Source organism: Coenobita brevimanus, chromosome 111, assembly GCF_032717465.1.
Source record: "Coenobita brevimanus isolate Jiangsu-jjx chromosome 111, ASM3271746v2, whole genome shotgun sequence".
Lineage (NCBI taxonomy): Eukaryota > Metazoa > Arthropoda > Malacostraca > Decapoda > Coenobitidae > Coenobita > Coenobita brevimanus.
In genome coordinates, this window is record NC_137064.1 from 5,883,633 (window position 1) to 5,905,293 (window position 21,661).

General features: G+C 41.5%; 1 protein-coding gene and 2 pseudogenes across 1 annotated transcript in view; all 3 read left to right on the plus strand.

Annotated features, from left to right (window-relative positions):
• Nup160 (nuclear pore complex protein Nup160) overlaps nt 1-21,661 on the plus strand; it is a 78,796-nt gene that overhangs the window by 42,914 nt on the left and 14,221 nt on the right. The window contains 3 exon segments of the mRNA XM_080286514.1: nt 11,294-12,768; nt 13,409-13,563; nt 17,921-18,118. Of these exon segments, the coding sequence (XP_080142640.1) occupies nt 11,294-12,768; nt 13,409-13,563; nt 17,921-18,118 (1,828 nt within the window).
• On the plus strand, nt 5,904-6,021 carry LOC145417963 (5S ribosomal RNA; annotated as a pseudogene).
• On the plus strand, nt 14,399-14,517 carry LOC145417959 (5S ribosomal RNA; annotated as a pseudogene).

The following is a 21,661-nucleotide window of genomic DNA, read 5'->3' on the forward strand; positions in this document are numbered from 1 at the left end:
TCCCCAGTTCTAGATACCATCACTTTTGTTTTATCTTTATTTACTCATTACCCCTTGTGCTTCACACCATCTCTCTTCTTCCTAAATCTTTCCTTTGCCTCCCTTTCATTCTTTGCAACCAACATTAAATCATCAGGATACATCATTTCTCACGGGAGTCCATTTCTGAAGTCAAGTGAGAGGGCTTCAAGTACCATGATAAACAACAAGGGGCTAAAGACTGACCCCTGATGCACACCAACGTCCACGAAAAACTCATGGCTAAAATATCCATTCACCCTTACCTGGGTGTGAGCACCCACATACATTGCCACAAGGACCCTAACCAGCCACTCCTTGATCCCGAGCTTTCTCAAAAAACAAAGTTAAAGGAATTTAGTTGCTTGTTGTGGTGTTAAATTTGCTGATAATTGATGTGCAGTACCATAGCTTCCCCCCATTCTCCACCGGCTGTTAATGGAGGTAGTGACAGGCCTTGGTGGGTTTCCTTGTTGCTCTGTCCTCTGTTATGGTAAGAAGTCACCACTTATTTACCACTTTGTACACTACTTAACCCCTCCCCCCCCTTTCTTTTTATAATGTCCAGTGATGTTCATAGAGGTTGTATGTTTACCAGTTTGGATGTTAGGTGTGGTCAAAAGAGGCGGGGGAGTAAAAAAAAATGTTCAAGATAGCCCAAAGGTGGACTTTGGGAAAATGTTAGAATTTCATTGTATGAGTTAACCATATAACATGGATTTCGGTGATACATGTACTGTATGCAGTTTGATTTGCTTAGTAAAATTCAGTGATACATTACTCACACAAATGGAGGGGTCACTGTATATTCAGATACCCTCGATAAAAAAAAGTATCAGCACCCTGAGGTCGGATAAGATGTGAAATGCTTCTTCTCTGGTTCAGTCAATAGTGTTGGCATGCCCGTTTAATTCACAAAAATTCACAATGCCCATTATAATGCAATACCGTATGAAAGTGTGGGGTTAGATATTACTAAATGACAACTGTCACAATCGCAGTACCAACATATCCGTGTCATTTCCCATAAATCATAGTCTGTGTATCATAATGTCTCACACTGAAAGGATGCCGATACTTTTTTTTATCGAGGGTACCTTGGTTTACTCCTTTTAGCCCATGTTACTGTTTCTAAGTTGAGTGGGTACAAATGCATAGTTAGCAATACAGCAGCCAGTACTTACAAACTCAAATTAAGTACAGTCCTCCCTCCTATGACACGGCCTTTATAGACTGATAACAAGCCACGGTATACTTTTCCGCATTGTATGTTCCATATTGTATGTTTCCATTATAAAGGGCTAACCTAGACTGGGCATTTTCCAAAGTTGCTCTTTTCACCTCAAATCCCACCCAAACCCCACAAAAAACCTTACTGATATTCACTTTGGTACTCATACACAGGAAGTTATTAAAAATACATAAGAAAGGTTCCTAGACTTTACAGTAACCCCCCTCCCAAACTAGCAAGGGTTATGTTCCAAACCCCCTCGCTAATTCTTGATGCCTTCCTGAAAATGACATTTACCAGTAATTGCATAGCCTATGAACCACTGATACTATAATGCATTGCCCATAAATGAATATTTCTTGTTAACCCCCTCACGCACCATAAGTTGTCTGCTAGTTTGTGGGACATGAACAGAGAAAATGTCGTGAAGGCAGCTTGTCCTCGTGCACAAAGGAAAACTATCCTGTGGATTTATTTGCCCCCCAAATTTGTTATATTTGTATAAATTGTATACCATCATCTTCACTGACATTCATACTGTATGATAATGTAATAAAAATACCCAAAACTGATGAGTGAAAGTATCAAAATGCAGTGAGAATAATGTTGAATAGTGAAAATGACTTCCTAACACCCTAGTGCAAAATTTTGCCTGCAGCATGCAAGAGTGAAGCATGTGTCTAGATGCAGAATTTCATGAGCTTTCATGTTGTGTTGTCAGAATTCTGATATGACCAATAGTTTTTGAGTAAATTTTCAAAAAACGCACATGCCTCCCCCTTCCACACCAAAAGCTGAGAAACCCGACTACTGTATTTGAGAGTGTTGGCCCTGAAATAGACACCATCCTTTATGATGTACCAAATATTGATACACTTCATGCCAAAACTTAATTCAGTAAAACCTCGATTTAACGCCACCCTAGGGGGCCCTGAGCATGCCGAGAAAAACGAAATTCCGTTAGATTGGGGCTTACACCATTCGATACCCCCAGAACTCACGCTAACACATTTTAACACATTTTTAAGCATATAAACATGTGCAGACATACACAATAAAAAAAATTTAGATTTAGAACAAAAGAAAGCAGATAGGTGTGGTGTTGCAGTAGAGTCTATCTGTCTATCTATTGCCAGACGCCTCAATCCTGTACGGGGTGGCCACAAACAAATCGCATCCAAGTCGCCCTGTCCCCCACCATTTCACTACCCTGCTACCAACTCACACCCCCCCTCTCTCATATACCTCTCCACCCCATCCCTCCATCTCATCCTCGGCCTCCCCCTCCCTCTTCCCCCCTCCACCTCACTCAGTCTTTCACCCTCCATCCTCTCCACATCGCCAAACCACCTCAGTGTGTTCCTCATAATGCTTCCTATCACATCCACATCCACACCACAACGCTCCTTTATATCCTCATTCGTCAGCCTGTCTCTCCATGTGACTCCACAGGCTCCTCTTAAATGACTCATTTCCACTGCTCTCACTCTTGACTTGTGCCCTTCCAACAGCGTCCAAGCTTCACTTCCATACATTAGAGTTGGTATCACAATACTGTCATGTAGTAACTTTTTCACTTCCATGCTCACTTCCCTGTTTTTTATCACTGCTTTCAAAGAATAAGCAACCTTTCTTCCCTGCTGTACCCTTTCAAGCACTTCACCCTCCAAACCTCCATCCTTACTCATCACACTACCCAAGTACTTAAATGTACTCACATTTTCCAATTCCTCACCATCCAACCTCGCTGTACATTCACTAACTTCACCTCTCTCAAAGACCATCACTTTACTCTTCCCTACATTCACCTTTAGATTCCGTTTCTTACACACTCTCCCAAACTCATCCACCAAGCCTTGCAGCTCCCCTTCGTCTTCACTCAACAACACAGTATCATCCCCAAACAACAGTACAGGGAGTTTCCAAACACTGTCCTCTCTCACCAGGGCCACTCCAACATCCACTACCCTACCTTGTACCTCTTTTATTACCCCATCCATGTACAGATTGAACAACCATGGAGACATGACACATCCCTGTTTCAACCCAACTTTCAATGAGAAAAATTCACTTAGTTCACCATCCACACGCACTGCAGCCTTCGCACCATCATACATACTCTTCACAGCATTCAACAACTTCCCATGTACTCCATATATTCTTAATACTTTCCACAATCCTTGTCTATCCACCCTGTCATATGCTTTCTCCAAATCCATGAAAGCCGCATACAACTTCTTTCCCTTCTCTAGAAACTTTTCCACTAAAGATCTAAGAATGAATATCTGATCTACACAACCTCTTCCCTTCCTAAAGCCTCCCTGTTCTTCTCCAACTAATTCCTTTGTTCTTTCTCTAACTCTGTCAATAAGTATCCTACCATACACTTTTCCTCTTACAACCAGAAGACAAATGCCACTATGATTACCACACACTTCTTTTTCCCTTTTTCCTTTGTGCATGGGAATAATTATACCTGACTTCCAATCGTCCGTGACTCTACCTTCCTCCCAAGCCAATCTGCACATCTTCCACGTCCATTCTACTACTATCTCTCCCCCATGCTTCAGCATTTCACCACACACTCCATCAATTCCTGGGGCTTTCCCCAATTTAACTTTCTTCATTGCTTCCACAACTGCTATCCTACTGATTTCTTCCATTCTTCTCAGCTCCCTCCCTCTCCCAGCCATTCCCCAGCCACTTATACTCGCATTACTTCCATCCTGTATGTTCAACAATTCCTTAAAGTGTTCTCTCCATCTGCTCACTTTTTTCCCTTCTCCACTAGTAATCTACCATTTTTATCTTTCACTCCCCTGCTAACTTCACTTCCACCCTGTCTTACTCTTTTCACCTCTTTCCAGAACATTTTCTTACAGTCCCTCCACTTTACTCTCAAATTCCTTCTAAATTCGTCATCCACTCTCTTGTTACTCTCTCTTACTAATCTTTTCACCTCTTTCTTACTTTCTACATATAACTCTCTCTTCCACCTCTCAACTTCTTCCTTCCACGCCCCTATTTCTCATCCATTCATTGTATGCTTTCTTAACTTTTGTGCCACAGCCTGTCACACCTCTTCATTCCACCATGCTGTTCCTTGCACCCCCCTCCGTCTTCTCTTCATCCCACACACCACGTCACATGCTGCACATATTTGTTCTGTGAATATATTGCACACACCTTCCACGTCCCCCGTATGCTCCAATTCAAATTTATCCAATAGTTCCTCCACTTCTCTCTCATATTCTGCCTTTTCTCATCGTCTTGTAACCTTTCCACTCTCCTTGCAAATATTCCTTCTTCCCATCCTTCCCTTCTTCTATTTCTCCATCTTATTTGGATCTTGATTCTGGCCACCACCAAGTAGTGGTCAGATAGTCCACTCCCCCAACCTCTATAAGCTCTTGCATCCATTACACATCGTCGCATCCTTTCATCCACACACACATAATATAATTAATCATTGCCTTCCTTTCATTCAGTTCACCACCCACCCTTCTCATCACTCTCCATGTATACTTGTGGATCATTTTGTGCCTGAAGAGGGTATTGGCTATCACCAACCCCCTTCCAGAACAAATGTCCACTAACGCACAGCCATTCTCATCTGTTTCAGCTGGCACACCCCACTCACCCACTATTCCATCCACCTTCACATTCCCTACTTTACCATTCATATCACCGATCAAAAACACTCTCGTTCCTTCCAAACTTTTCCATGCACACTTCCACATTTGTCCAGAACTCTTCTCTCACTCTGCTTGCACGATCTTGCATTAGCGCGTACACGCACACAATCGCCCACATTTGTATTCCAACTTTCAGTCTTACCCACACAATCCTTGAGCCAACTGATCCATACTCTATTATGTATATACATTATACTCTCTTAATGTAGTTAAGTTATAACACAGTACAGCACCACAATGGTAGTCAAAGCAGTTTAAAAACCGTTCATGCGATCCGGACTAATGTCTGATATATTGGAAAAAGTCTGGGTTAGCAGGGGAAAGTCTGGATGTAGCTTTTATTGGAATTTCATATTTTTTAGAATGGTTTGTGCCCCAATTAGTTTGTTATAGTGAGCTCATACTGTATATATGAGACAAGCCATCCTTGTTAAAACGTTGAGATGTGTTTTGGAAACCCCAACACTGAGCCAGGGCATTGGCTACCGAGGATGTTCAAACAGAATAGAAGGTATAGTGATGCATTTGGAAGCCTTGGGATCCCCCCCCCCCCTTCCCAACTTAGTCCAAAACCCACCCAAATAAGTCCAAATAGAAGTTTCTAGCTCACCTAAACCCCCAGATAACTTTAAAACAAGCTAAACTGAGTTTAAAAGCAGTTTATAACACTTAACCCAAAATAAAATCTGAAAATCATAAAAAATAAGTCTAGAAAAAATTCAGACTTAATAAACTGTACCCAAAAATGACAGTGTTTACCCCACCTATGACTAAAACACCTTAATCTAAGTTTAAAAACAGTTTATAAATCAACCTAATCACAAAATGTAAGTCTGTCATCGAAATCAGTTAAAAAAAAACATCAGATAACCAGGAACTGGCCATTGATAGGTGGGGAAGAGTGTTAACTTTTTAACTTCGCATACAAGTGGATCATGTAGCGGGGTATAACTGTATGTGTATATACCATACCACGTTGAGTACACCGCTTCCCGTCCGATCAGCGAAGTTAAGCAACGTTGGGTCTGGTTAGTACTTGGATGGGTGACCGCCTGGGAACACCAGATGCTGTTGGCATCCCTACGTGTCAAGTGGGGTTGGTGGAGGATTAGTGCCCCTCCCTGTAAAACAATTAACTTTAAACCATTGGCCACCCCGTCTGGGATACATGGCGTCTGGCAATGAATGAATGAATGTATATATATATATATATATATTGTATTTATGTACAGTACAGTACTGTATATATATACACCCACCGCAAATTGACATGATCTACACACATTATTACAATGGGAGAGTTGTCTGTCTTTGCTTTGTGTTTCCACCTCTACCAAGTGAATTTTTTGGGCAAGTAGTAACTGGGAACTCCCCTGGTTTTGGCAGGAGGTGGTGAAACACTCAGCACGTCAGTGCTTGCCCAGAAGCGAGAGTGGGAATACAGTATATGTTCCCGTTACCCCGAGCTTGCACCTCCCTCTTTTTTCGTATGCATTACTGTTTGCCTTGTTATTTTCCTAGAGTTGAGTTGTCATGCCTGGAAAGTACTGCTCAAGGGATGAGAGGGTCTGTATCATTGCATGGATGTAGGATAATGTCCCTATCAACATGATTTGTGAACGTACTAGACATGCAAAGTCGACCATCATGAAGCTTCTTGCTGCAGTGCGTGGCCTGCCACCTGATGTCATACCAGAGCATAAGCATGGCGGTGGAGAGAAGAGAACGACTTCCAGAGGTACAGATACGCTCCTGAAGAGGAAAGTAATCAAGAATCCTCGACTGACAGCAGCAGAATTGAAGAGAATGCATCCCCAGCTGTTACAAGACGTCTCAATTCGAACTATCCAACACCGCTTGCAGAAGGAGCTGGGTTTGCCAAGCTGCACTGCAGCCAAGAAATCGCTTCTCACTGACCGCATGAAGAAGCAGCACATTCAATTTGCCAAGAAGTACGCACACTGGACATCAGAAGAGTGGAGAAAAGTTATGTTTTCCGATGAAAGTACATATCAAGTGTTCCAGGTGCGTTCTCCCAATGTTCGTCGCCCTGCCTCCTGTAGTCGATGTGACCCTACTTGCATGGTGCCGACTGTTAAGCACCCATAATCAGTAATGGTATGGGGGTGTTTCTCAGGTGAAATGGGAAGGGGAGGCCTCTACTTTCTTCCTAAGAACTTGATGATGAATGGTGGCCAGTACATTCAAGTTCTGAAAGATCATTTGTTAAAATTTTTTGCTATTCTTGGGTGCGACTTTTTCGTGCACAATTCAGCTCCATGTCACAAGTCAAGAAAGGTGACAAAATGGCTTCAGGATAATCGGATTGAGGTCCTCGATTGGCCTGACAACAGTCCGGATCTAACTCTAATATAAAACTGCTGTACAAAGATGAAGAAAATCATGGCAAAGAAGAAGACACCCAATCTGGACAACCTTAAGACTGGACTGACAAATGTATGGTGCAATGAAATGTCCTTAGATTACTTTAGCCCCTTAACCGCGGGGCGTCACTTTCGTGACGCTTGGGAGCAAGGGATCATACCGCGGGGCGTCGCTTTTGTGATTCTGTGTTATTTTGAATTCACCGGGGCTTCCAAGTGGGGGCTTGTATCATCTATCAGTACTGCCAATGTCCAACACTAGTCAGCACTCCTAATCTCATCTGTACTCCCATCCATTGTTGACAATTTAGCCATTTCTCCCCGTTCTTGACTCCCCGCCCAACCCCCCCTCCATTACCCTATCCTCTCGCCTGCCCGGTCGTGCTACGCTAAGTAAATCTTCCCTGGAATTTTTCACTGATTTCATCCATTGAAATAAGCCCTATGTCCTATTCTTATACCAAATAATATATACAAGAAAGAAATAAGGTAAGTGAGAGTGCCATACACCTGGAATTGGCTAATTATCACCTGACAACACCTCACGTGCACTCGTTCGCTAATTTTCGCTGTTTTTTTCCCCTTGAAATATGCCGTATAATCTATTTTTGTAATAAATATACATGTAAGAAGGGAAGGGAGAAGCCTAAGTGATATTTACATTCACCTGGAACTACCTAATTTATAATGTAATGTCTAGATTTCCTGCCAATCATATCAGTGCTAGACAAAGCTGTTTCAAGATATAACATTGGTAGCTCTGAATATATATCTCCTAAGTAGGCCTCTAATCTATTTTCGTAATAAATATACATGTAAGGAGGGAAGGGAGAAGCCTAAGTGATATTTACATTCACCTGGAACTACCAAATTTATAATGTATTATCTAGATTTCCTGCCAATCATATCAGTGCTAGACTTAGCTGTTTCAAGAAGTAATATTGGTAACTCTGAATAACCCCTAGCAGGCCTCCAGCTGGCCCTCGCTCCGTTATCAGGTTACTCTCACCTTCCGAAGCGAGAGTACGTATGTTTCTTCTTGCTGACTTCAAGGCCTTTTTTCACCCCCATGCAAATGGCCCTGTGACCTTTACCCCCTACTAAACCTCGTGTGGAAAGAGGTAAAGGGCTGACAATTGATAAAAGAGTGACTACGATCTTTCTATTGAGTAAAACAGTGCAAGTGGAATTGTAAATAATGTGTAAATAATGTGTAAACAGCAAGTGAAAGTAATGAATGTAAATATACGTGAACAATGGAAAATAGTTTTATAAGTTATTTCAAGTGACAGTGCACAACACAGTGTAAATAAAATAGAAATGTAAATAACGTAAAGAAAATAGAGAACGTAAATAGAAATGTAAATGAGTAGTATTATAAGAATACGAGTATATACCCTAGGAGTAATGAAAGTGAAAGTTTCACTCTAGCATGTCTGAATGCTATGAGTTATGAGAGTGAAGATGAAAGTGACATTCACTCTCAATGCCAGTATACAGGACGAGAAAGTGAATGCTACGTATTTTACTGAAATAAATTGAATCCCTACAGTGACAATAAACTAATACTACTGAAGGAAACTTATGGATAAAGACTGTAGATATATATAAGTGTTATATAGTAATAGAAATATAAAGTGTGAGGGGTTTTATGAATAATAAATGACAGACTACCAAGAGCGAACTAGTGCCAGTGCGACGATCAGACGCGCTCGTAATTTCCATTGCTTTCACAGTGTTTTTTTTTTTTGGTATGGATCCCAAACTACTTGAAAATTGTAGAATAGTGTTTATAGTGTTTGTATCTGGCTGTGGTAATCATATTACGGGTTGTCGGGAAGTGTAAAGTGGAGACTTCATTACCCTACTTCAGAGGTCTCCACAAGTCTTACGGTAACCGACGAAGGCTCAACAATCATTCCAGGAGAAAGCTGAAGGTATGTGCCATAAGCATATGTAATTTTATTATTCTAGGACTAATAACTGATTTTTGGCAAATATTTTTTGAGAGTCTGTCGGAGCCCAAATAACCCCGCGGCACACGCAAGTCATTGGTAAACAAGCCCGCGGTGTAGGGGTTAGTGATCTAAGTGATTCCATGCCAAAATGCATCCAACTGGTCCTGAAAAACAAGGGAAACATGATTTCATATTAACCCCATTCCATGAAGGGAGGAGCGTAAATTCTGGCTGTGCACAGAACTCTCGGTCAAGAGCTTTCAGAACAGTCGCGTAGAGATATTTTATTTCTAATACTCGTAGGAAAGTTACTATTCATCGTAGAAAGGCCACTTTGGTCTCATTTTGAAGATGAAGAGTTTTGCTTTGTTGTACATTGTCCAAAAGGACAGTGCATTATATACAAAATAAAATGCAAAAAAAGTTAGTTAGCTGACATGCTAAAGTTTTACACTGACCTTTAAAAAAATATTTGCCAAAAAAAAAACTCTTTAAGAAGTAATAATATTTTTTGCTTCAATACGTGGCAGAATAAATTTCCTTTCCAATAATACATTATTTGTTGTATTTTCTTAAATAATAACGCCGCATATATACACGAGAAAAAGGAGCATAAGTGTTTGGCGGGAGGTCAAAAGGTGTACCTCCTACCTGTGAGGAACCTCACCACGCTGAGCCAAGCAAACCAAGTGAGCACGCACGCACCAGCTGTGGCAGGCTTAGCTCTGCCCACTTTTGCCCGTCATCCAACAAAAATGACGACTCCCTAAATATAGCGATTACATCGGATGACTTGCAAAGTCGTCATACTGACGTCAGAGGTTGACAAACGCATGACGATTCAGCTCGTCATTGGTAAGTCTAAGAGTTAATGAATGGCATTTCATGAACAGATATAGTGATATACTGTACTATGATTTCTGTATTTTTTAATACCTTGTGGGGAGAGGTCCTAAGTCAATTTGTGGTAGCTGTGTATATGTATATACTGTATACATATATATATATATATATATATATATATATATATATATATATATATATATATATATACAGTATATACACACACATACATATGTACATCATCTAATCCTGTGTTGCCCCATGAGGAGCATAGGAGCCCGGGGCTAGGCTAGTTGGTCTTGACATTTAAGATGAGAGTGACCAGCCTCACTTATCCCAGAGTAGCATTATGTGAGCAGTAAGCCCCAACCATCTCTTGGATATAAACGTACACAGGCTCAACCTGGCCGGAGCACCTTAATTACTTTCAAAACCTCCAGACACCATAGTTTGATTATATGGTTGCCACCCAGTGTAGGAAATGGTTTCCTGGTGTACTGGAAACCATTTGGCTTGTCACTCATTGTAACCAAATGGTTTCCTGTACACCAGGAAACCACTTACTATACCATATATACAGGTATACTGCAATATATGATCCCTGTAGATGCGATACCCTGGCTTAACAGTAGGGGTAGAAATGCCACCATAACCTGCCTAACAACAATGGCCAAATGTCGGTTAAATGATGGGTTTTGATTTTTTAAAAACCAATTTTGATGATATTATAGACTAAAATTGTGTGTTTAGGTTGATTTATAAACTGTCTTTAGACTTGGATTAATGTGTTTTAGCCATTGGTGGGGTGAACATCGTCATTTTAGGGTACTGTTTACTAAGCTTCATTTTTCCCAGACTTATATTTGATGATTTTCATATTCAATTTGTTAGTTTTAGTGAGTTATTTACAGGTGTTAGGCTTAGGGTAGCTTCTTGTACAGCTGTTAAGCCATTTAGATTGGCTTTAAACTTGTTTTTGGGCTCATTTAGGTGGGTTTTGGACTTGGTCGGGGGGGGGGGGGACCCAAGGCTGAAAAACGCATGCCATTACTTAACATGTTAAATCTACCCCGATATATGATACTCCACCTAAAGATAGGTTTTTACCTAACCAATTGCATTGTTGAACTGGGGTGTACATGTATATATATATATTTTTTCCAGGTTGGTCAGAAGCCTGTGGGACTTGTTGGTGGTGGTGGTGGTGTAGTGAGGAAGCAGGTGGTGTCGTGGGTGCGAGGCGTTGATGCGCTGGAAGTAGTGGTCTGTGGCCATGCTGAGGCTGTGGTGGCTGGGGACTTGGCAGGAGTTGTCAGTGAGGACCCAGGGGTAACTGCTGCCCTCCTGGACCTAGCACGGCCTCTCCGTGTACTTCGGGCAGCCCTCCCATCTGACATGGCTGCTGCCTTTGCCCTTGACCTGCATCACCTGCAGCCTCCAGACCAGCTGGCTGCTGACCTTGCTTCGTCACTGCTGGCCCATGACCCTGAGCTGGCCTCCAATCTGGACCGCCTTCTGACAGGGTTGCCTGGGCTGGTGCCAGGACTCTGGGCATACTTGCATGCTCTGCAGCTTGACCAGGGCTTGCCTGATGCACTGTCCTTGACTGAGGTTGCTAGCTCCAAGAGTGAAGGTGGTTTGTTGGGAGGGCGAGCTGGTGCTGGGTTGGTGGGTGCAGTGGTACAGCAGATAGCCCGAGGCCGACTGGAGTTATGTCGCGACCTGCTGGTGCTGCAGCAGGTGGCACTACAGTTGGCCAGCCAGTGTCACCCAGTCCCTGAGGCTGCTGCTACCCTGGGTTCCACCCTTTTACCCAAGACAGCTTTGCTTACCCAGGCATACTTTGCCTTGCTTCACTTGGCATCTGCTCCTGCTGAACGACCTACCCGGGGTACCTTGGAAGCTGCCCGTCGTCAGCTGGCTGCCCTCTCTCTAGGCCCGGGACCAGCTCCACCTCCAGAAACACGGCCAGCCACGGTTCTGGAGCTGTTCTTTTTAGGAGCCGGGGGGGACCAGGCCCGTACTGCTGCAGAGCCTGCCTTAGAACAGGCACCACCAGGTTGGGCTGGTCAGGTACTACCATTAGCATTCACAGTTGCTCAGCTGGCCTGGCCCATCAGCCGGTGTTTGGCTCTGCTGGAGTGGCTGGTGTGGGCTGGACAGCATGAGGCAGTGCAGCAGTATGTACGCCTCTTGGAGCCATGGTGTGAGTGGAATAGCTCTTCACGCAAGTTCCTGTTGGGTGTGTCGTTATTGAACCAGGGTGAAGCAAGCAAGGCCACAGCCTTGCTCTTGGCAGCCTTACAGGGGGTGGGTTCTGAGGACTTCCTTGCGGGGCGTGTGGCAGGAGGTGGACCAGACACCCCTGAACAGCAGCTACGTGTAACCTACTGCCTGCGTGTGGTGCGGCTGTTGGAGCAGAGTGGGCAGGGGGCGCTGGCTCTGCAGGTGGCCCAGGAGGGAGTGGATGCAGCAGGGCCAGACCCCTCAGCCCTGGCTGCTCTGTACTCAGTGGTTTTTAAACATCATCTGGAACTCCACCACCATGATGAGGCCTTCAGTGCACTCCTGGCCTGTCCATCCCCCACCAGGCGCCGTGATCTCCTGCGCCAGCTAGTGGTTGCGCTACACAACCGAAAGTAAGCTTTATTCTTCTCCATTATTGTCAGTTTGCGTGTTTGACATTTATATACTGTGTCCACAAATTATTTTTGTGCACATCATAACTTGGTGTATACTGCTTGTTACTGTATGTTTTTTCCACAGTTCAGGTGGCTATCTTATCATAACTGTAGATATAACCTTTATTAATTTATAAGTACACCATGTGCATCTTCACGTTCTTTGCCCATTCATCTGTATATAGTATAATATTATGTGATATTACTGACTGAATGTCATATAAGCTACTGAAGAAGACTCTTTTATACTAGAAATGTCACCTGGAATAAGTGCAAAAAAAGCAGATTAACCTGAAAATAACTCCATTATTCATTATTGTCATCACCACTTTCAACATCATTGTCATTGTTGTCAACACTCATCATCTTAATCATTCCAACCTGTATTACCATGTAAGACTGTGATGTGATATCTAGAAACAAGGAAGGAAACAATGCAAAACTTGAATAATATACCGCATCCATCCAGTCTTTATAAAACATCAGCTATACCATGGTCAGCCTCAGTACTGTATGGGGATTCCTTAAGAGTAAGTATGGCACCATGTGTTTTGATTTGAAATAAATTGACAAAGCTTGCGTTTGTGTTTGTGTACAGATGCTTGGAGACACTGGTTGGCAATCAGTATGGGGAACTGGCTGGGGAAGTGGTTACCATCTTGGAGAACCGCGCTCGTTCTGCCGACATCCTCATCAACAACTACTACCACCTACTTTATGCCTTCCATGTCAGAAAGAACAACTACAAAAAAGGTTAGCTTAGTAAGCATTTCAAACAGGAGACCTCACTTTCAAGCAAATTTTAGGCAGTCTAGTGGGTTAAGTCACTTCAGTTAGACATGGCTAGTAGGTGTTTAAATCTGACAAGTAGTTGGATTTTATTGCTTACACACAAGTACAGTAATGCCACTTAGGGCCGTACTATAAAAACTAAACGCCAGTATTGCCGAATGTGAGCGTCTGACGTTCCCGTGTTTCGTACCATAAATAAATTTACTGTTCACGCCAGATGTTCGTCTGCTTGGTATGGAGTAAAATAGTATTGGAATGTGACAGGAGGATAAACTCCACAAGAGACCCCCCTTTTGTGCAACAAACTTAATTATTTTTAAATACGATAGCTGGTTTTACAGTTTATAAACACTGAATAATTCAGGAATGAAATTTTCCTTAGCAGGCTAAAATATATGAGAAATACAAGGCTGTTCATAAAATTTTACAAGACTGAAGGATTCCGAAACGAATACGAGTAAACAAAAACTTCCATGGTGGCGGCGTGGCGTGTAATATTGGAGATAAGAGAATATTGTGCTTCGTGGTTTATTTCTGACTACCTGTGTACTTTCTCAATAGATTTTTTTAAATGACATCTCTTTGAAAGTTTGTGTGCTAGCCAGTTCAGTGCTATAGTTACCATGTTTGAGAGCAAGCCAGTAAGCTGCCTCTAACCAACATCCTTGTGTGACAATCTTGCCCATGAAAAATCATGAAATAAATGACAAATAAGAAAAAGTGTACATAAAATATTATATTACATGGCAGAAATTACACAAAGAGTTGGGTCAGTGTTGGTAAATGGTTAGATAGGTTTATTTGCCATACCACGTTGAGTACACCGCTTCCTGTCCGATCAGCGAAGTTAAGCAACGTTGGGTCTGGTTAGTACTTGGATGGGTGACCGCCTGGGAACACCAGATGCTGTTGGCATCCCTATGTGTCAAGTGGGGTTGGTGGAGGATTAGTGCCCCTCTCTGTAAAACAATTAACTCTAAGCCGTTGGCCACCCCGTTTGGGATACATGGCGTCTGGCAATGAATGAATGAATGAAATTTAGTGTTTTACACAGCTGAGTTACAGAAAAAAAAAAAAAAAATCTTCAGTACCAAGTATGTGCAATCACTTAATCCTTTATTGAAAAATACAATTAGTTTTTACATCAGAATAAACTGATAAACTGATGTAGTTAAGATGGTTAGGTAAGGTTACCAGATATGAGTGAGTTGGTTGGTTAGGATGCTGGCTGAAATATTTACCTGTTTCAATCAAGCACTCAGATTCGAGCATAGGTGTGTTGCCTTTAATGCAAAATTTGTTAGTAAATGCAAATTATTTAATGAGATTAACAACAAAGAAAAAAAAAAATGTCCTGAGGCATCTCTCTATCCCATGAGCTTTCTTTTACTTGTAAATAGCTACAGGCCTAAGGAAATGGTCTGTACCATGCATATATAAAATAAAAAAAATGTTAATTACAAAGAAATAACAGTTATTGTAATGGGGGAGTAGTGGATGTAGGAATGGCATGAAATATTGGTCAAGGTGGAAGAATTATAGAAAAGCAGAAAAGGTGCAGTTAAACAATGACTGACAAACAGGAAGTAATGAGATAAATATTTAGTGAAGGAGACAAATATCATCCATATAACCAGTTTAGGAGAAAGCTAGGAAAACAGAAGAGTAAACAGTCATAAAATGTATAAAACAGAAGTGGATGAAAGTACTACAGAGGTGGAATGATTTCTGGGATAAAAGGAAAGCTTATCTAGCAGACTGGGACAGAAATAATTACTGTACAATATAACTTAGGAAATCATTGCAGACTGCTTGAAGAGAAAGGTAATAATAGAGACTGTGAATCTCAGAGTGGTATAATTACTGAGCTAAACTGGAAATTTACTAGTACTGTAATACCTGAAACAGGGAAGGAGACAATAATGTAAGGAAAAACTAGCTAGATATATAGAAACTGAAGGAACAACTGTTACAGTACACACATCTGATAACCTATATTTTCCAATATGGTCTGTTGGTCATGGCTAGATGATAGGTGTGGAAAGAAACTGCTCAAAAAGAATGGAGTAGTGTTACTGCAACCCTCTTGTGTTGGTGCTGCAATGAATGTCACCATTCAACCAGCTTTATAAAGAAGTAAATTAGTCTCCATGCTAAAAATAAAGCTCCAGTAACTCTGTATTTACATCTTGCTACATAATTTAGGAACACATCATGTACTGCTGCATGAGTAGAGTTGCACATAACCTGGATATACTTCTGTATAATTCATGACGGGTAAGCTGGCTGGAAACATTGAAATCTATGAAGTATGCAATAATACATTCACTTTGCTCGTATGAATTCAGATCTGGATAATCTCAATTATCATTTCCATGCAAATAACTGCAAAAGGAGGATAAATAATCATAATTCTTAGTCTAGGATATACAGTACACTATCTTGCTTGTAAGTGCATCCTCTTTATGCGCTCTACCGTCATTTGTTATCAGTTCTAGCGCAAATATATTTATTTACTACATAAAAGTAACAGTTTAGAATGGGCTAGCGAAGTGTCAGCTTTATTAAAAAGAAAGAAGCATTCAAAAATTTGCGCGCATTTAGTGTTCATGCAGCGCATTCTCGCCCAACCTAGCAACTGTCGTGGCATTCAAACGCCTGAACGTGTTTCGCCAAGACTGACGGTCCAGATTTTTTTATAGTAAGGATGACTGACACTCAGGAACGTCTGACGACTGAACGTCGCCGTTGGACCGCCTGAACTCTTGGTTTTTATAGTACGGCCCTTAGGGGTGAGCAGCTAATCACAGTACTCTTGTCTTAAATATCTAGACTTGTTGCATAGTCCTTATCCCCAGTGCACCTAATAGGGTGAAGCAGTAGTAGAATCGGTAGCTAATTGGGTTTTCTTCATTTTGTGTTGTGAAACCTGTCAAGTTATACTTTTGCTTAGGACAGGGGTGGAGAATGTCCTGCCTCTGGGCCGTATAAGGCCCACAAGACCATTTGATCAGTCTCACGAGGCAATTCATAAATGCAATTTCATAAACTCATGAACTAACATATATATATATATATATATATATATATATATATATTATGTACTGGCCTACAGTTGATTTTGAAGTTGATAATTTTGTATGGTCTGTGAATGATGTTAAAAATATCCTAGTGGCCCTTAATAGGAGAAAGGTTCCCCACCCCTGGTTTAGGATAAAGCAATGATGTTGAGACAGAGGTATGGCTATTTTGTCTTTTTACCATACAAAGTTATTTTTCTTTCCATGAGTCTGATTATATGGTTGCTGGCCATTGCATCCATAATATTAACTTGCACAGTATAGTGAAATCCAGACAGATTTTTTTTTACATGCATGAAGAACTATACTGTAAGCTTTCCTAAAATGGGTACTGGTAATACTACCTGTGATACATGATATGTTTTACTGCATTTGTACAACTACCCAAAAACTGCTTGAGATGCCGCAGATATGATCCTATGCCTGCTCAGGGGTTAGTAAAACTTGGTGAGCTCATGTAAGGTTCCAGACTTTTTTTTATTTACTATGTATATATTACTTTTATTATTTATATGTTGCTTGGTTGCATATGGATGAACACTGCTCCAAAGGAATTTGTGAAGTGCACATACAGTATGTTTTATATCGAAAGATAATGAGCAGATGGCTTTTTCCTGTTAAGTGGAGTAATGTTTTCAAAGCCTATAATGATGGGTGAATGATTGAAAGCCCGTTTCACTGGGCACTTGATAATTCTCCCAATTTTATGCGTTCTTCTTTTCTGTATCTAGATCCTGATTCTTACCAATCACATTTTTACAAAGGGGAGTTACAGGTAGCTCTTTAAATACTTTCTTAATGCAAAAAGAAAGAACTAAAGGATGGAGATGAGCAAGGATGACATTGCTTGAAGTTACAGTATTCTTGGAATACCATGAGCATGGCATCCAGCAGTGGGTGGATAGTGAGACAGATGTTGATAGGTTTGCTTTCCCCATTGACACCATTCATGTGTGTGTTGTATGCATTGCTGTCTCTTGATTCTGGTAATGTATTTTATTTATTTATTTATTTATTTATTTTTTTTAGTTTATTCTTGCTACTTCCAGCCAGTTTTATTCAGTTTCAGGGATGTCTCTTGGAATGAAACAGTAATTGAAGATCATATTTGATCTCCAGTTCAAAAGTTACACCAAAGTTGACTAAAATTGTTCAGTGGCAGCAACAATGAAATGAAAAACTATGTCCTAGGGCTGAAGGAGATACTGATGTATTCTTCTGTCCTTCTTTCGCACCAGCTGCGTGTGTGATGTATGAGTGTGCGCTGCGACTCAATGTGGAGGGTGTGGGAGAACGTGGGGTGCGACAACAAGCCAAGTGTTACCTGGCATGTCTCACTTGCCTCCAGCACATCCCACCAGAACAGGCTTGGATCCTCAAACCAGTCCCACGCTCAAGCCAGTCGCAGGACTCTTCTATGGATGTGGCCTTTGATGGTACGCACAAACATACACACATTCATATGTACAAAAAAAAATTATTGTATCGTCATGCAGATACAAAAACCAAACTCAGTCACCATCACCATAACCACAGTTGTCTTCATCATCTTCATCATCATCATCATCATCATCCTGGCCTGGGAATGTTTACTTGGCATGTACAGTAGGTTCAGTTTCAGTCCAGTACACACATTATCAAGGTGAAAGGTAGTACAAGTTGACATAGCAAACCATAAATACTTGATACTACTTGCATGCACACATTCTGAGTCCTCCTTACTTTAGTGCTGTTTTATAATTTAATTATTTATTTATTAATTATTATTATTATTTTTTTTTTTTGCTAACTCCAGGTGATTTTATTCAGCTTTGGAGTGACTTTTCAATAGGTTAGAGGTAGGTAGCATACAAAATTAGAGCACCTTCACTTCTGGGGTGCTCTGTCAAAGCTGACTACAGGTGTCTGATAGTAGCAGGCTAAGATGTAAGTGATGTCCTTGTGGTGCAGATTTTAACACTGTGTCACACTTTTCCACCAAAAGTTGTATTTATCAACAACTTTAATATGATGGCTCTATTTTGTGAAGTGCTTGAAAGGGTACAGCAGGGAAGAAAGGTTGCTGGTTCCTTGAAAGCAGTGATAAGAGGCAGGGAAGTGAGCATGGAAGTGAAAAAGTTACTGCATGACAGTATTGTGATACCAACTCTAATGTATGGAAGTGAAGCTTGGACGTTGCTGGAAAGACACAAGTCAAGAGTGAGAGCAGTGGAAATGAGTTATTTAAGAGGAGCCTGTGGAGTCACATGGAGAGACAGGCTGACAAATGAGGATATAAAGGAGCGTTGCGGTGTGGATGTGGATGTGATAGGAAGCATTAGGAGGAATACACTGAGGTGGTTTGGCCATGTGGAGAGGATGGAAGGTGAAAGACTGACGAAGAGTGTATGTGAGTGAGGTGGAGGGGGGAAGAGGGAGGGGGAGGTCGAGGATGAGATGGAGGGATGGGGTGGAGAGGTGTATGAGAGAGGGGTGTGTGAGTTGGGAGCAGGGCAGTGAAATGGTGGGGGACAGGGCGACGTGGAGGCGATTTGTTTGTGGCCACCCCATACGGTATTGAGGCGTCTGGCAATAGATAGATAGATATTTTTATTCTCTCTCTTCTCCATATGAACTAAAAATTGAGTTCAGATGATGATAGTGATGAACAGTCTAACTTTAATCATTCATATTGCTGACATAATTAGTTTTGAGTCTGTATTGTATTATTTTCTGCTCTGTACTTAACGTCTCACATACCTGTACCATGCTTCAAAGTAGTTTGACAAGCTGCATCTCATTTTCTAAGCTTTATATTAAGAAAGAAAATAATTGAGAAAAAATAAAATGTTGCAGAGTTATGAATGCCTTGAGCCTGAGGACATGTTTGTTGTATTCTGATCTCCAGACAGTTCCATTCAACTTACAAAAGGTGTTTATTAGTGAAAGGGTTAAATGAAGGTTATGTATCCCTTTAAGGAGACAAGAATAAAATACAAATTATGTGCCCAGGGAATGGGTTAATGATCTCAAACCCTTCCAGCTTAAAAAATAATTTCTATGCTGAATGAAATTGTCTTGGGGTAGCAAAAACAAGATGTTCTCAGGCAGTAGGGTTTGATTTAATTTATTCTTACTGACCTGTGCTTTGAGCACACGCCTTATACTGCCTTTGTTTTCCATTCCCCACCCACCCATAAACTGTGCTTCTTACATATGGGGCAGCTCAAGATTTCATGGTGAATGGATGGTGATAGTATTGGTAATATTCATGGTCATAATGCAATAATAAAATTATAAAATTGAAGATGATTATGTAATTGTAATTCTAATACTGAGGTGGTGATAATGTAATACTGTCTTCTATCTATCTATTGCCAGATGCCTTATTCCCGTACGGGGTGGCGACAAACAAATTCCCTCCATGTCGCCCTGTCTCCCGCCGTTTCATTGCCCTACTCCCAACTCATATCCCCCTCTCTCATATACCTCTCCACTCCATCCCTCCATCTCATCCTTGGCCTTCCCCTCCCTCTACCCCCCTCCACCTCACTCACATACACTCTCCTCATCAGTCTCTCACCCTCCATCCTCTCCACATGGCCAAACCACCTCAGTATGTTCCTCCTAACGCTTTCTATCACATCCACATCCACACCACAACGCTCCTTTATATCCTCATTTGTCAGCCCGTCTCTCCATGTGACTCCACAGGCTCCTCTTAAATAACTCATTTCCACTGCTCTCACTCTTGACTTGTGTCCTTCCAACAACATCCAAGCTTCACTTCCATACATTAGAGTTGGTATCACAGTACTGTCATGTACAGTAGTAACTTTTTCACTTCCACGCCCACTTCCCTGTTTCTTATCACTGCTTTCAAGGAACCAGCAACCTTTCTTCCTTGTTGTACCCTTTCAAGCACTTCACCCTCCAAACTTCCATCCTTACTCATCACATTACCCAAGTACTTAAATGTAATCACATTTTCCATTTCCACACCATCAAACCTCACTGTATATTCACTGACTTCACCTCTCTCAAAGACCATCACTTTACTCTTCCCTACATTCACCTTTAGATTCCGTTTCTTACACACTCTCCCAAACTCATCCACCAAGCCTTGCAGCTCCCCTTCGTCTTCACTTAACAACACAGTATCATCTGCAAACAACAGTACAGGGAGTTTCCAAACACTGCCCTCTGTCACCTTGGCCACTCCAACATCCACTTCCCTACCTTGTATCTCTTTTATTACCCCATCCATGTACAGATTGAACAACCATGGAGACATGACACATCCCTGTTTCAACCCAACCTTCAAAGAGAAAAATTCACTTAGTTCACCATCCACATGCACTACAGCCTTAGCACCATCATACACACTATTCACGGCATTCAACAACTTCCCTTCTACTCCATATATTCTTAATACTTTCCACAAGCCTTATCGATTCATCCTGTCATATGCTCTCTCCAAATCCATGAAGGCCGCATACAACTTCTTTCCCTTCTCTAGAAACTTTTTCACTGAAGATCTAAGAATGAATATCTGATCTACACAACCTCTTCCCTTCCTAAAACCTCCCTGTTCTTCTCCAACTAATTCCTCTGTTATTTCCCAAACTCTGTCAATAAGTATCCTACCATATACTTTTCCTATTACACTAAGAAGACGAATGCCCCTATGATTACCACACACTTCTTTTTCCCCATTTCCCCCTGGCGGGGGACAGGGCGACTTGGAGGCGATTTGTTTGTGGCCACCCCAAACGGGATTGAGGCGTCTGGCAATAGATAGATAGATAGATAGATAGACTTACAAACCTCCGTGACTCTACCTTCCTCCCGGGCCAATCTGCACGTCTTCCACATCCATTTTACTACTATTTTTCCCCCATGCTTCAGCATTTCACCACGCAGTCCATCAATTCCTTGGGCCTTCCTCAGTTTGACTTTCTTCATTGCTTCCACAACTTCTATCCTACTGATTTCTTCCT